At 36.5% G+C, this 14,761-nt stretch overlaps 2 protein-coding genes across 2 annotated transcripts; both read left to right on the top strand.

The window, feature by feature from the left end:
• The first annotated feature begins 348 nt into the window (after positions 1-348).
• Positions 349-3,255, top strand: LOC122606997 (60S ribosomal protein L19-3). The gene is made up of 5 exons (XM_043779914.1): positions 349-499; positions 2,007-2,129; positions 2,282-2,595; positions 2,933-2,985; positions 3,071-3,255. Exons 1-5 carry the CDS (start codon positions 388-390, stop codon positions 3,093-3,095), a joined length of 627 nt encoding a protein of 208 aa, XP_043635849.1. The 5' UTR covers positions 349-387; the 3' UTR covers positions 3,096-3,255.
• A 674-nt stretch (positions 3,256-3,929) lies between these two features.
• Positions 3,930-4,982, top strand: LOC122608691 (splicing factor YJU2-like). The gene is given in 2 exon segments (XM_043781781.1): positions 3,930-4,418; positions 4,420-4,982. Coding segments are annotated over 2 exon segments (846 nt in total). The 5' UTR covers positions 3,930-4,056; the 3' UTR covers positions 4,904-4,982.
• Positions 4,983-14,761: the final 9,779 nt, after the last annotated feature.

Genomic DNA, 14,761 nt, shown 5'->3' with positions numbered 1-14,761 from the left:
GATGTAAACAGATCTTACGTCTACTTAGGTAGAAAAGTTGTTCCCAGGTTTTACCTAAATGGTAATAATGGACCTCTAGCCTTTGCATGTGATGAAGATCGAATCTCTAACCTATATCTCCAATTCTAAAATGTTTACCACTGATCCAAACTACGACGCTTATCTACTCAACGAAAATAGGTTCATTGGGCCACAATAAAACACATTTATATGCATCACCATGTGTATAAAAAAGAAAGGTTCATTGGGCCATAAAACATTTACAAGTAGTAACAATTAATAAAGCCCATATGTAATATTCCGTCCAAACAGATATATACATCACCATATATATACAACTCATAACCCTAATAACCAGTCTTTATTTGCCGCCGTTAGAGAACAAAAATGGTGTCGCTGAAACTACAGAAGCGGCTCGCCGCCAGCGTGCTAAAGTGCGGGAGAGGCAAAGTCTGGCTTGATCCAAATGAAGGCAATGAGATCTCCATGGCCAATTCTCGTATGTTTTTCATTTCTTCCTATTTCTTATATCTTATTATATATTATATTTTTATTTGTATATATACATGTATATAAGTTCTTGTTTCTATTGTCTGTTATGTTTTTTTTTGGAACATTTGTCTGTTATGTTTTTGTTACTGTAATTTAATTTTTGTTTGACTTAGAATATAAAACTGGCTTAATATATAATAAGTCTTGTTTGTATATTTTGTATTTATGTATTATGTGTTTAATTGATTGATTATATTTGTTAAACTGGTTTGCTGAAAAGGGTAAAATTTGTTTGTGGTTACCTTAAAATAAGAACACGGTGAGAACACTTAAAAACTACTTTCTGATGCATTAAAAGTACATAAAACTAACATAGTATGTAACTAGTTATCATTATTTAAGTGTGTACATAAAACTAGCATAGTATATAACCAGTTATCATTATTTAAGTGTTTAACAACACATTGGTCTCTCAAAATTGAGAAAATCATGTTTTTTGTCTTATGCATCCATCTTGGATGCATATTCATCAAAATGATGCATCCAACAAAAAACGTGATTTTTTCGACTTTGACGGATTAATGTGTTGTTAAACACTTAATGATAATTAGTTATGCACTATGTTAGTTTTATGGACTTTTAATGCATCAAAATGATGTTTTACGTGTTCTCACTGTTCTTATATATATATTTGTGTATGTGTGTATGTATGTAAGTAACTGGTACATGTTTGAGTATACAAGATGATACAATGGACGGAAGCAAAAATATAGAAAGTGATTGTTATTGTATGTGTTTATCAGTTTATGAGACCTTTGTATATGGTAAGTTGGTTAAATAGGTAAAAAATTGAATTGTGATCAAAGCGGAACGGGTCCAATGGGTAAAACTGTATTGTCTATATGCTAAAAGGGTCAAACAGGTAAAATTTTTGAGCTATAACCAAGATGGAAATTGGTTGAGTTGGTTTAGCTTGTTTTAGGTTATCAAATGTTTTGAACATTCTAAGGGGCTCTATCAAATCTTAGCATCATACCTGTGCAATGTGGCTGTGGCGAATTTTTTGATTATTTTAGGAGATTTTGGGTCGTTTCTGGCGGTTTTTGGCTTTGGCTGGTGGTTTCTGATGGGGTATTGTTTGAGTGGGAGATTGGTTGTGAAACTGTGGAGGGAGGGATATGGCACATTTCAATTAGAGTGCCTTAATTTGTAAATAACGATGGGTAAATGCTTTAACGTATAACAGGATAGGATAGGAGTATAGAACTATAATAATTGTGTTTCTGTTTGTTGGTGCTTAAAGATTGTATTGTAAGGTTTGACTTATATTCCTTGCTAACTCTTGATTAAGCATATGTTATACAATGTGTTGTTAATGTTCTAATTATTTCTTAAAACTAGGTTTCCGTTATAGATATGACATGATGCAATGTACTCATTTTTTGGGTTTATGGTTATCTGTTGAAGCCCATCAGTTTCTGAGATGGTTCTAATTTGTTGGTTTGTGTTTGCAGGCCAGAACATCAGGAAGTTGGTCAAGGATGGATTTATCATCAGGAAGCCAACCAAGATTCACTCTCGATCACGTGCTCGCCGTATGAATGAAGCTAAGAGAAAGGGACGTCACTCTGGATACGGTACCTTCTAGCCTTTTTATTTGAGTTCTAGATAACTCTTGTATAGATAGATGAATGGCTATAGTCTATTCAGTATATGGTTTTTCATCTTTTGTTTAAGTACAGGTATATTTGATGCTTGTGTGAGTTAATTTGATGTTTCTGACCATTAGGAAAGCGCAAGGGAACCAGGGAGGCAAGGTTGCCCACCAAGATCCTATGGATGAGAAGGATGAGGGTGCTGAGGAGATTGCTTCGTAAGTACCGAGAGTCAAAGAAGATTGACAAGCACATGTATCATGACATGTATATGAAGGTTAAAGGTAATGTTTTCAAGAACAAGCGTGTTTTGATGGAGAGCATTCACAAGAGTAAGGCCGAGAAGGCTCGTGAGAAGACTTTATCTGATCAGTTTGAAGCTAAACGTGCAAAGAACAAGGCTAGCAGAGAAAGAAAGCTGGCTCGAAGAGAGGAAAGATTGGCCAAGGTAAGATATTGTCACTATGGCTGTTTCAGTGTGCATGTTTGGATACTTGAATGTGAGTTTCTGTTTAGACAGGTTGTAGGTGATAGATAGTGTTGTGCTTTTGCTGTTTTAACTTGTAGCACTGTAAACAGAGTAAACCTATTCAAATTAGGTTATATGGAAATAGGTATTTAGGGTAATTCATATTTATACTTTGGTAATCAGTTATGATGCAGTCAGATTATAACCGTTTACTTCACCATATAAATTGATTGTAACATAATTAGACTATCAGAGCCTAGTTGTTATTGTTGTGGCATCGTTTTAGTCTTTTCACACATGTTTTTGATATTATTAGGGTCCACAAGAGAGAGCTCCTGCTGCCCCCGTTCCAGCTGCACAACCTGCACAGTGAGTGTCGAAGAATTTTTTCTGTCGTATATTTGCTAACATTTGTGGAATGTTTGTTTTGATAAAAATATTGATTCTTTTTCAGGCCATCAAAGAAATCCAAGAAATGAGGTCACTTCAATATGTTGGATACCATGTTAGTCTTGTGGTTTATTTTACTAATCTGCTTGTTACAATTTCATTTTGTTTTGGAATATTTCTATCTAGAAAGAGATTCAAACTCTTGATACAATGAATTTTGTCTGGGTATTCCATGTTTGTTTTGTTGTATTCTCTCCAGTATATTTTCTGATTCAGCACTGAGCGCCCAGCATGTTATTTTTTGTTAAATAAGTGAGTTGGTAGTGTGTAAAGGTACAAGGGCTGTACACTTTCCTGGTTTCCCATAGCTTTGTTGGATGTAAAAATTTACATCCATGTTGGCGGTCAGATGGTTTCCCACAGCTTTGTTGTTCAGTATATATTGCTGAACTTAAGGATTTTGTTCTGGTGTAATCATAGTGCTTACTGGCTACCCCTTGGACTAGCCAAGTTAAAGTGATGGTTTTTTGTAAATAAAATGTTAGAATTAGTAATTATACTTTCATTTTTTTTGCTATGAAATAGTGAGATGAACCTCTGCCTCATAGTCAGTCGTCACATAGTCATGGCTAAAATGTTTATAGTAACACGGTATTGATAAGTTGATATGGACATAAAAACCCAAGTAGTTTGTACGTACATTGATATTTTCTAAGATTCGTTGCCTGTATCTGGTCAAGTATGGAAGTACGTTGTTGTTCCATAGCTTAAACCATACATTTTTTATTGCAGTTGCTGTTGTAAGGTTTCTTCAACTATCGAATAGTTGTAAGGTTTCTTTGTGAGGGTTATTTTGCTACAAATACAAGGTTTGCACAAAGGTTTAACAGTTTTAGTCTTGGGATTTTACTAAACAGAGAACAAAAGGATCTTTTCTTTTGTTTTTGGTGATTCAATTTCAAGCAATCGGTTAATCTTGGTTAAATATCACTTCTTTGGTCAATTCACGAAGATTTTTAGATAGTAATAAAAAAAGGAAAAGAAGAGATCATGGCAGAGCGAAAGGTGCTAAATAAGTACTATCCACCGGATTTCGATCCAGCAAAGATTCCAAACCGATGCATGCCCAAGAATCAGCAGATAAAGGTTCGAATGATGCTGCCTATGAGCATCCGTTGCGGTACATGTGGAAATTTCATATATAAGGGTACCAAGTTTATGTCACGAAAAGAAGATGTTATTGGAGAGACGTATCTTGGGATACAAATATTCAGATTTTATTTTAAGTGTACCAAATGCTCATCCGAGATTACCATGAAGACGGACGCTCAAAACTCTGATTACACTCTCGAATCAGGAGCTACAAGGAATTCTGAGCCTTGGCGTGCAGAGGATGAGGCTGTTGAAGAGAATACGGGGGGGAGATGCAATGAAGTCATTGGAGAATAGAACAAACGAGTCGAAAAGAGAAATGGATATCCTTGCAGCACTGGATGAACTGAAGTCAATGAAGTCAAGACATAATGCACACGTAAGCGTGGATAAAATGCTTGAAGCCTTGCAGCGATCAGCTCCTCCTGTACAACAGCAGCACCTTGAAGAGGAAGATGAAGCCCTTATAAAAACCCTCTTCCAAAAGGGATCAAGAGAAGATATCCGCAGAATTGATGACGATGATATGATGCTTTCACAAAATGGCTCTAAGAAGAAGCAAAAGGTTTTTCAAGGTAGCCCAAGTGGCACTATCACACCAAAGATAAAGGTTTCTGTTGTGAAGATGCAGCAATCAGAGGCCAAAACGCAAGCAAATGAAAAAGAAGACAAGGCTAAAACTACAAGCGGTAGTATTGGATTACAATCGTTATGCCAACAGTATGACGACAGTGATGAAGAATAACAAGAGTAATCAAGTTTCATGTTTTTCTATCATAATTATTATATCTGCCTCTATTTCGCTTATAACTGTACCATATTTGGATAGCATATAGTAATTGATTGGTTTTTTAACAACAATTCATGGTGTTTTTTGATGGTGAAAATTGAAATTGATGGTGTTTTTTGTAGATATAAATGTTCCAACTAGTAAGCATAGTTTCATTTTTTTGCTCTAAAATAGTGAGCAGAACCTACATGTGCACGGCTACATATAGTTACATACATTTTAATGAAGTTTGCTCAAATTTTTCCCTACTTGTTATCAAAGGATGGTTTTGTGTCGTGATTTGGCAACCCAAACAGCACACAAACCAAGGATTATGAGTTATGACTAAGATGAACAAAAAAAAATATGCAAAAAAGCCCTTGTGTTTTGTTTAGTTGAATGTAAAACAATGCACCATCAAAAGAGTGATATAAAATATGTAATTTCTGTTTGTGCAGGCGTACTAATGTGGTAGTTCTTTTATAATACAAGATGCGCAAACAAAACAGTGATCGTCTGCGCACAATATGGACGCCTGAAATGGATAGATATTTCATTTGATTTAATGTTAGAACAAGTTGGAATAGGAAACAGGATTGATGATCATTTGTTTAGTAAACGAGCATGGAAGGACATGAGTACATGACATTTCAGTTCTATACAAAGTTTAAGTTTCAGTATGAAATAGATATTTTGAAAAACAGACAAGAAACTTTGAGAAGTCTATATAAGACGATAAACAACATTCTTGCTGTAGATGGGTTCACATGGGACCAAAGGCGACGAATGGTCACTGCTTGGCCTCATAGTCATCCTCTCAACCTGAGTTTGTACGAGTGTGTTCCGTTTGGGGATTAATCAGGGCTAACTGAAGTGGCTGAGCCAGCAGAGGGCGGTGCTTGGCCCTCCCAGCCTTCCATTGCAAGTTCTGTCTATGACCATCGTCATAGACAAAACTGTCACTATTATGCTTAGGGTAATTAATATTCAAAAAGTTGATTAGAGGAATATGACCTATAAACGTGTCCATAACTTCTGATCATCTTTAGTTTAACTTCTCTGAAGTTACAACTAAAAACTGCTTTTGCTTGGTAATTACCTTCAGTAATTATGTGGATAATTAGCCAGATTGAGTATGAGTTACTTCTAGAGCTTATGACTTATGAGCATGTATAACTTCATATGCAGGTACACCCTGGTACTCGATCATATCGAGTTAGAACCATTCCATATTGTAGTGATTTATGTCAAATATATACAAACATATCCGTGGAAGATAATCTTGACAGTTCTGTCAAAAATCCGGAATTAGGAACTGATGGAGGTTAATATATGGTAAAATCATCTTCAGAATCTGTTGGTGATTTTGTTCTTGAAAGTCTGAGACTGATATGGAGATTCTTCACAAAATTATGATTGATGAAGATTTAAGGTCTCAATATCTAAAGAAATTTCTGACGTCATTTCCCCGACGATATGTTAGGGGGAGGCAGTCGTGTTAGGCCATACTGGCAGCCACCAATGGACCGTTACTTCATTGACCTTATGGGTTGACCAAGTTCAGAAAGGAAACCAGACTGATGGTTTATTCCAGAAACAAGCATGGTTAGAGATGATCAAGTCATTTAATGGTAGGTTTTGTTTCAAATATGATGCTGATATTTTAAATAACCGATACAAGATCTAAAAGGGACAGTATAATGTCATTAATAAACTTTTGACATCAGAAGGTTGTTTATGGGATGAGTTACGTCTAATAGTTATTGCTGATGATCGCGTTTGGCAAGATTACATTGAGGTTTAGACCACATTACTATTGATTGTTCTTTTCTTATCATTTATATGTGTTTAATTTACAACCTGAATATGCAGAAATACATCTAAACTCTTCGTTCATAATGTCATCTTTCTTATACTTAAGCCGATGTTGATCCTTCCGTATCACTTAATCACTTTCAAAATGATATGCCAAAAATCTCTATAACTTTTTGGCAAGAAGATATACTTTGTTCTCCTTGTTTGTTATCATTATTTATTTTGATGGTTATAGCCTTTTAACAATTCAGTCGAATTCAGATGCTAGACAATATATGACAAGGCCCGTGCCTTACTACAGAGACTTGTGTGTTGTAAAGAAACGAACACCTACAAAAAATACAGTCTTTAACACTTTATGATAGTCATTCAAACCAAAAAGGGCAAGTTTCTGCTTCAGCAGCTTCAACCGACGAGCTGGATCTTAAAGCTTAAGTGCCATCCTGAAACTAATGCAAGTTCTGAAGAAAGCAAAAATGGAGGATGAGGGTATGGTGAACGCTCATCGTGAGATGGCTACTGCAGTTTCGTCTTTGGTAGCAAAGAGGAAGAATGATGATAACCAAAAAAAGGCCATCTTGAATGCTTGTGATTTCGTAGAAGACGATATGAAAGCAAAAACATTCTTAGCATTGGATGTTAAATTGAGGAAGAAGTGGTTGATTAGGAAACTTCGCCTACAAAATTCTAATGTAAGTTAACTTTGATGCAAACCAAGTGTTTTTGGAATGGGTAATATCCTTGTAAAGATCAAATACTTTGTTGTCAAATGGTTAATTTATGTGAATAGAGCTTTGTTGCTGGAGTTTTCAGTAACAAGGAAAAAACAAATGCACAATGTAGTCTTTTTCGGTGGATTTCAGTTGCGATAATAGACAAACAACTATACTCAAACAATGATACTGAGATGTAGATAGCCGTATCTCTAATTCAAGATAGAGTTTTAAACATTGCTTCCAGAAAGACCTCTGGCAAAAGTGCATCATACTCACTTTAGCATACTAGTTTATTAATTGTAACTTAAGCCTTCTGTGTTTAGGCAATTTGGCATACATTTCATTTCGTAGGTTTTATGTGTTGGATCCATATCCGACCATTCCTATTAACCTATTGTTAAAGTTAAACATCATATTTCAAGTGGCAGTTACATGACATGGTCATTTAAATTTCTGCATGTTTAATTTATTGTTTTTAGCTGGTAGTTCAAGAATAAGTCATGGTATTCTATTTGACCTAGTAATATGGTTAGTTAACTTATTTTTAGGAAGTAGTGGTAGACTGATTATGTACGTTGGCTTACTGCCTATTTAAGTTGTTCCATTTTGCAGTTTTTTAATATCATCATCACTTTGAGAAAATACTAAAACCCTTTCTGCCTTCTTTCTTTCATAACAATTTTTTTGCTTGTGAGTTGCAAAGTTCAGTGAGTGTGAGTGTATTATTATCTTTTCAATTCAACATTTGGTATCAGAGCCAGGTGATCTTAATTGCGGAAATGCAATTGGTTGGTGGTGTAAAGAAGTTGAACAACACGAACTATAACACGTGGTCTACGTGTTTGATGTCTTACCTTCAAGGTCAAGACTTATGGGAGGTCGTGAATGGTTCGGATACTACAACACCTGCTCGTGAAGATCAGAATGGCACTCTCAAGAAATGGAAGGTGAAATCTGGGAAAGCCCTGTTCATCTAGACCACTGTTGACGACGAAGTGCTCGAACATATTCGAGACTCAGGAACTCCTAAGGAAGCGTGGGACACTTTGGCTGCCTTGTTTTCTAAGAAGAACGACTCAAAGTTGCAGCTCTTAGAAAATGAGTTGTTGTCGATATCTCAAAAGGAGTTAACCATTTCCCAATACTTTCATAAGATTAAAACCTTATGTCGGGAAATAGGAGAGTTGGATCCCGAATTGAAGATCAGTGAGGCGAGGATGAAAAGAATAATAATACACAGTTTGCAACAAGAATATCATAGTTATGTAACGGCGGTTCAAGGGTGGCCCACACAGCCGACCCTTGCTGAGTTTGAAAACCTGCTAGCGAGCTAAGAAGCACTCGTTAAGCAGCTGGGTAATCTCAATATTGGTACGCCGGTCAAAAGTGATGTTGAGGCCCTTTATGCTAATAAGTCAAAAGATAGAAGAAGGTCCAGATTTGAGCCCAAAAAATTGCATAAGCTCAACAACAATAATTATAATAATTATAACAGAAACGAATCCAAGAAAGATAACGATGATGGGGGAGAAAAAGATCGTAGCTATTACAACAGTGAAAATAGCTATAGAAGAGGGAAATATGGAAATCGCAAGTTCCCCTACAATTGCCGCATTTGTGGTCGACGTGGACATATGGCGAAGAATTGTCGGTCAAAACCATTAGATCAGGGAAATTCAACAACTGTTGAAGAAGAAGGCGATTGGGATGTTCAAGCCTTAACTGCTCGGATTGAAGAAGACGATTCACCCATGGAAGATCGTCCCAACAGGCTCGATGAGTGGATAGTAGATTCTGGTTGTTCGAACCACCTCACCGGCGACAAAAAGAAGTTGTCCGATCCAATCAAGTATGACGGCAAGAGAGTGGTAGTTATCGCAGACAACTCAAAGCACAAAATTGCTCACACTGGTAAGGTTATTTTTCCCTCTGGTGATAGTAGACGTGAGCTACATTTGACAAATGTTTATCATGTGCCCGGAATGAAGAAGAATTTACTCTCAGTCCCTCAATTAACTGATGAAGGGAAGTATGTGTTGTTTGGGCCAGAGGAGGTATTTGTGTTCAAGGAATTTGTAACCAATTCGATTCCTATTTTGAGAGGGCATAAGAAGGAAACCATATATGTGTTATCTGCTGAACACACATATGTTATCTGCTGAACACGCATATGTTGAAAAGACAAAGGAGGTTCAAAATGTTGATCTGTGGCATTGTCGATTAGGCCACGTGGGGTACGATAATTTAAAGCTTATGATCGATAAGAAGCTAGTAGCAGGGCTCCCAAGACTTGAAGTCAATAAGGAGATAATATGTGCGGGCTGTCAATATGGTAAGGCTCATGAGAAAAGTTTTAGTACATCAAATTACTGAGCAGAGTTGCCTCTTGTACTGGTGCATTCAGATGTTTGGGGACCGGCCAGGAATCCGTCAATAGATGGTTCAAGGTATGTAGTTACATTTATTGATGATTATTCGAGGTTTACTTGGATTCATTTCATGAAAGAAAAAGGAAGTCTACTTGCCAAGTTTAAGGAATTTGAAACTGAAGCGGAAAGGGAAACCGACTGTAAAGTCAAATGCTTGAGATCAGACAACGGAGGTGAGTATTCATCAAATGAGTTTCATTTATACTTGAAGCAGAAGCATATCAGGCGACAACTTACATGCCCGAACACACCACAACAAAATGGTGTGGCAGAGCGTAAGAACAGGCATCTGGCTGAAGTTATGAGAAGCATGTTACACGATAAGAATTTACCAAGTCGGTTTTGGGAAGAAGGTATGAAAACTGCTTGCTATGTAATCAATCAAACTCCTTCACAAAGCCTGAAGTATAAATCTCCATTTGAAAGGTTGTATCACACTAAACCAAATGTTCATTATTTTCGCATTTTTGGTTGTGTGTGTTATGTGTTTGTGCCTAGTCAACTGCGACACAAACTGGAGAAAAAGGCAACTCGTTGTGTTTTTGTAGGGTATGATTCATAGAGAAAGGGTTGGCGATGTATTGAGCCAAACTCAAGAAGCATTCATATCTCCAGAAGTGTGGTGTTTGATGAGATGAGTTCGTGGTGGGGTCCTGAAAACCAAGAGCTAAGAGGTTCAACTCAGCTTACTGAAAGAGTTGACTCTTCACTAACAAGGCTAAACACGGAAGATGAGAGGGCTGTACTAGAACAAAATGAGCAGCTTGGTGAGCAATCTGATCAGCAGCAACATACAGCAAGTGAACCAGTACTTAGAAGGTCGGAAAGAGAAAGGAAGCCAAATCAGAGGTATGCTCAGGTCGCTACTGTTGAAGATGAGTTTAGTGAGCCTAATTCATATTATGAGGCAAGTGAAAAAGAAGAGTGGATAGAGGCCATGAAGTGTGAGATGGCAGCCCTGATCAAAAATCAGACCTGGGAACTTGTTCAAAAGCCGCATGATGTCGAGCCCATTTCATGTAAATGGGTGTATAAGATCAAGCAGAAAGCCGATGGAACAGTTAAGAGGTTTAAAGCCCGTTTGGTGGCACGTGGTTTCTCGCAGCAAGAGGGGTTGGACTATGATGATACTTTTAGCCCGGTGGCTAAAATCACTACAGTGAGGTTGCTTATTGCATTGGCAGCAAACAAGGGCTGAACTTTATGGCAGATGGACGTACACAATGCATTCTTATATGGTGAGCTTGACCATGTAATATATATGGATCAACCTTTGGGATTTGAAAGCAAGAAACATCCTGACTTCGTTTGTAAGTTAAATAAGGCATTGTACGGTTTGAAACAGTCTCCAAGATTGTGGTTTGGAAAGATAGCTGAGTTTCTGGAGCATAATGGTTACATTCTTACTTCAGCTGACTCCAGCTTGTTTGTGAAGAAAATAGGTGAGAAGGTTGTATTTGTTTTGGTTTATGTTGATGACCTGATCATTTCAGGTGACATTATTGAAGAAATTGAACTGCTTAAAGAGAACTTATCGACTAGGTTCATGATGATGGACCTAGGTGTTCTCAAACATTTTCTGGGCTTGGAATTGAGGTATGTGAAGAATGGAATGGTGCTACATCAGCATAAATATACAATGGATTTGCTACACAAGTATGGGCACACGTTATGTAAGCCTGCTACGGTACCCATGGACAGAAATAAAAAGGTGTATGCTGCTGATGGTTAAGTTTGGAGGATCCTTCAAGGTACAGAAAGACGGTTGGTAGTTTAATCTACCTCACCTTAACGAGGCCTGACATAGCCTTCATTGTTGGTGTGCTCAGTAGGTTTATGCAGGACCCAAAGAAGTCGCATATGACAGCAATGAAGGGTGTTCTTAGGTACCTAAAAGGTACTGCTAGAAAGGGTTTGATGTATACAAAAGAAGTTGAGCCAAAATTGTTTGGCTTCTGTGATGCTGATTATGGAGGCGACCTGGATACTAGAAGATCCACTACCGGGTATGTCTTTAAATTTGGGTCAGGTCCTGTATCTTGGTGTAGTAAACGACAACCAACGGTGTCGTTGTCTACTACCGAAGCTGAATATAAGGCAGCTGCAATGGCAGCCCAGGAAACCACTTGGTTAGTTGAGTTACTAGGATGTTTAAACCAAAAAGTTGATTATGCTGTTAAGTTATGGTGTGATAATGTGTCGGCAATCAAGCTCGCAAATAATCCAATGTTTCATGCTCGCTCAAAGCATATAGAAATTCACTATCACTTCATCAGGGAGAAAGTCTTGAAGCAAGAAATTGATATGGAGCACATTGAGTCTGATGAACAAGCAGCAGATATGCTCACTAAGTGTATGACTGGAGTGCAGTTAGAAAAACACAGCAGGAGCTTGGGGATGGTGGATTATGATGTTTAGAGAGGGTGTTAAAGTTAAACATCATATTTCAAGTGGCAGTTACATGGCATGGTCATTTAAATTTCTGCACGTTTAATTTATTGTTTTTAGCTGGTAGTTCAAGAATAAGTCATGGTATTCTATTTGACCTAGTAATATGGTTAGTTAGCTTATTTTTAGGAAGTAGTGGTAGACTGATTATGTACGTTGGCTTACTGCCTATTTAAGTTGTTCCATTTTGCAGTTTTTTAATATCATCATCATTTTGAGAAAATACTAAAACCCTTTCGGCCTTCTTTCTTTCATAACAATTTTTTTGCTTGTGAGTTGCAAAGTTCAGTGAGTGTGAGTGTATTATTATCTTTTCAATTCAACACCTATGTCGAGAGTTTGCTTTGCTATTTTTATCGATGTACTAATTTGTGTGCTACGGTTACACTATATCTCATCATCATAGCCACGGGTGACCTATTTCATACAAAAGATAGAGTGATTGAAGTTTAGTTTTTCAACCCGTCTCAAGAAAAAGTAAACCCGATACTTGGTTTCAAGTTGGTGTTTTGAGGAACAATCATGGGCATCATGTCTCAGACTTTATATTGACATCAAAATTTCTCTTGTCCGTGTATCTAAATATCACTATATCAGACAAATATATACAGACGCATAATACTACATGGATATAGAATATTAATAAGAAATTCACTATGTAAGAGACAGATAAGCTATGTTTATATTGGAAAACTTGTCATTTGCCCAATCTTTCAATGAATAATTCAACTGAAAGCATCACACCCCATGGTCAATGATGAAGCTGTTTTCCATATCACCCTGATAAAAAAAAAAAAAAAGTAAATTGATGGGAACCCCCAGGGTCATGTACCTTTTTGGTACCTATATAACCACGACAAGATAGTGTCAAGGTAATTTAGCCACAAATGAATCCTACTAATCGAAGTGATAAATTATGTTCAAACCATTAGCCAATGACCCAAAACCCGTATCTAAATTTAATCAAATCTTTTTTTTCTTTGTTTTGGTACCTATTTAGTTTAGCCCGAAAGTTAAAGAACATTACTCGGGCTAGCTTCAAATTTTATAGAAACAACGTCGTCGTTGTTGACTATTGAAAGTAACGTGAAAAGGTATATCTTCCATTGAAACTATATATGGGCTACAAGAAAGGAAGAGTGCTACACTTTTGCATCTTTTAATAGTTTACAAAACAAGTTTGGCAACTCTATTCAGTATTCACCTATGATCACACAATGCAGACCTCAAACTTTTGGTTTAATAATGACATTTCACAAATGCACAAAGGGTTGGGACCCCATTTAACCACAAAAAATGTATGGCGTAATGGTCAAACATCATAAATTCATAATATCCTGCGAGTCACATAATACTCTGTTAGGCTAGGCTTCGTACATCTGATTCAAAAATTCGTCCTCACTAAACAACATGAACATAAAAAAAAAAAATCACATCCGTTTATTTCACATTTGCACAAATAGTTTGGGACCCTATTTGATTTTCATAATCGGCATCGTGTGTAGCAATACTTGTAAAATCAACATTTTGTCATGTTGGTACGGATGGATGCTTTCCCTCATGATATTTTTTTTAAAAAGCTGCTCTCTTTTATTATTCATTGTAATCTGTGCATTGTTAACTGTACATAGCAATACAACTGGAAGATGCTCACAGTGGAATATATATATGTGTAATATATATATTATATGGTCCCTATTGGAAGTGTGTGAATATGAAAAAGAGCTGGCTTGCTAGCTGTAAAAGAAATGTTCTCATTTTCTATGGGGCTACCATCTTCAACATTTAACATGCATATATCCTAGCTTGCGTAACCATGTCCATTCCCTAAAATATTGCTATATAAGTCGACAAATACATACAAGACAAAACGATCGTCGTCGAGGGTATTAATTAAGACCATGAATTCGACCTATGTATAAATTGATAAGTACGGTGTCGTATTTGTACTTGTTTGGCTCGTGTTAAATGTTACATGATTCTACGACGATAAATATAGTTTAGATTTCTTTTATGAAATAATGTAATGTGACAATAATATTATCTTTTTCCAGTTTTTTTCTTCTTATATATTTTGCTTTGAAAGGTAGATATAAAATACCAAGCAATAATTTACATGAGACTCAAACATATAATTTTTGGTTGATGGGTCAACACATATACCTGTTGGGCTGGAAAATGTATATATACAACTAGACAATCATCTAAAGTGCTTGAAAATGTATCATTATGACCTGAATTTTATACTGTAGTATGTATCAACTCCAAATACTATTATTAACCTTAAAATACATAATAACAAATCTTTGATTAGAGATTTTGAGGCCTATAAGTCTATAACATTTGTTGTTTTAAAGTCAATGGGGGCTTTCTTCCACCTCTTGCATGTTGGATATGTTCATGTCGGTTGGGGCCATTATATATAT

The sequence above is a fragment of the Erigeron canadensis genome, chromosome 7 (assembly GCF_010389155.1).
Source record: "Erigeron canadensis isolate Cc75 chromosome 7, C_canadensis_v1, whole genome shotgun sequence".
Classification (NCBI taxonomy): Eukaryota; Viridiplantae; Streptophyta; class Magnoliopsida; order Asterales; family Asteraceae; genus Erigeron; species Erigeron canadensis.
The sequence above is the reverse complement of the archived record's forward strand: the minus strand, read 5'-3'. Positions and strand labels throughout refer to the sequence as shown.

Bases quoted from the DNA above. Each gene is read 5' to 3' on its own strand.
- LOC122606997 (XM_043779914.1), top strand. From the start codon at position 388: ATGGTGTCGCTGAAACTACAGAAGCGGCTCGCCGCCAGCGTGCTAAAG. The intron at 2,130-2,281 runs GTACCTTCTAGC...TCTGACCATTAG, and splicing joins GGGACGTCACTCTGGATACG to GAAAGCGCAAGGGAACCAGG. The intron at 2,596-2,932 runs GTAAGATATTGT...TGATATTATTAG, and splicing joins GAGAGGAAAGATTGGCCAAG to GGTCCACAAGAGAGAGCTCC.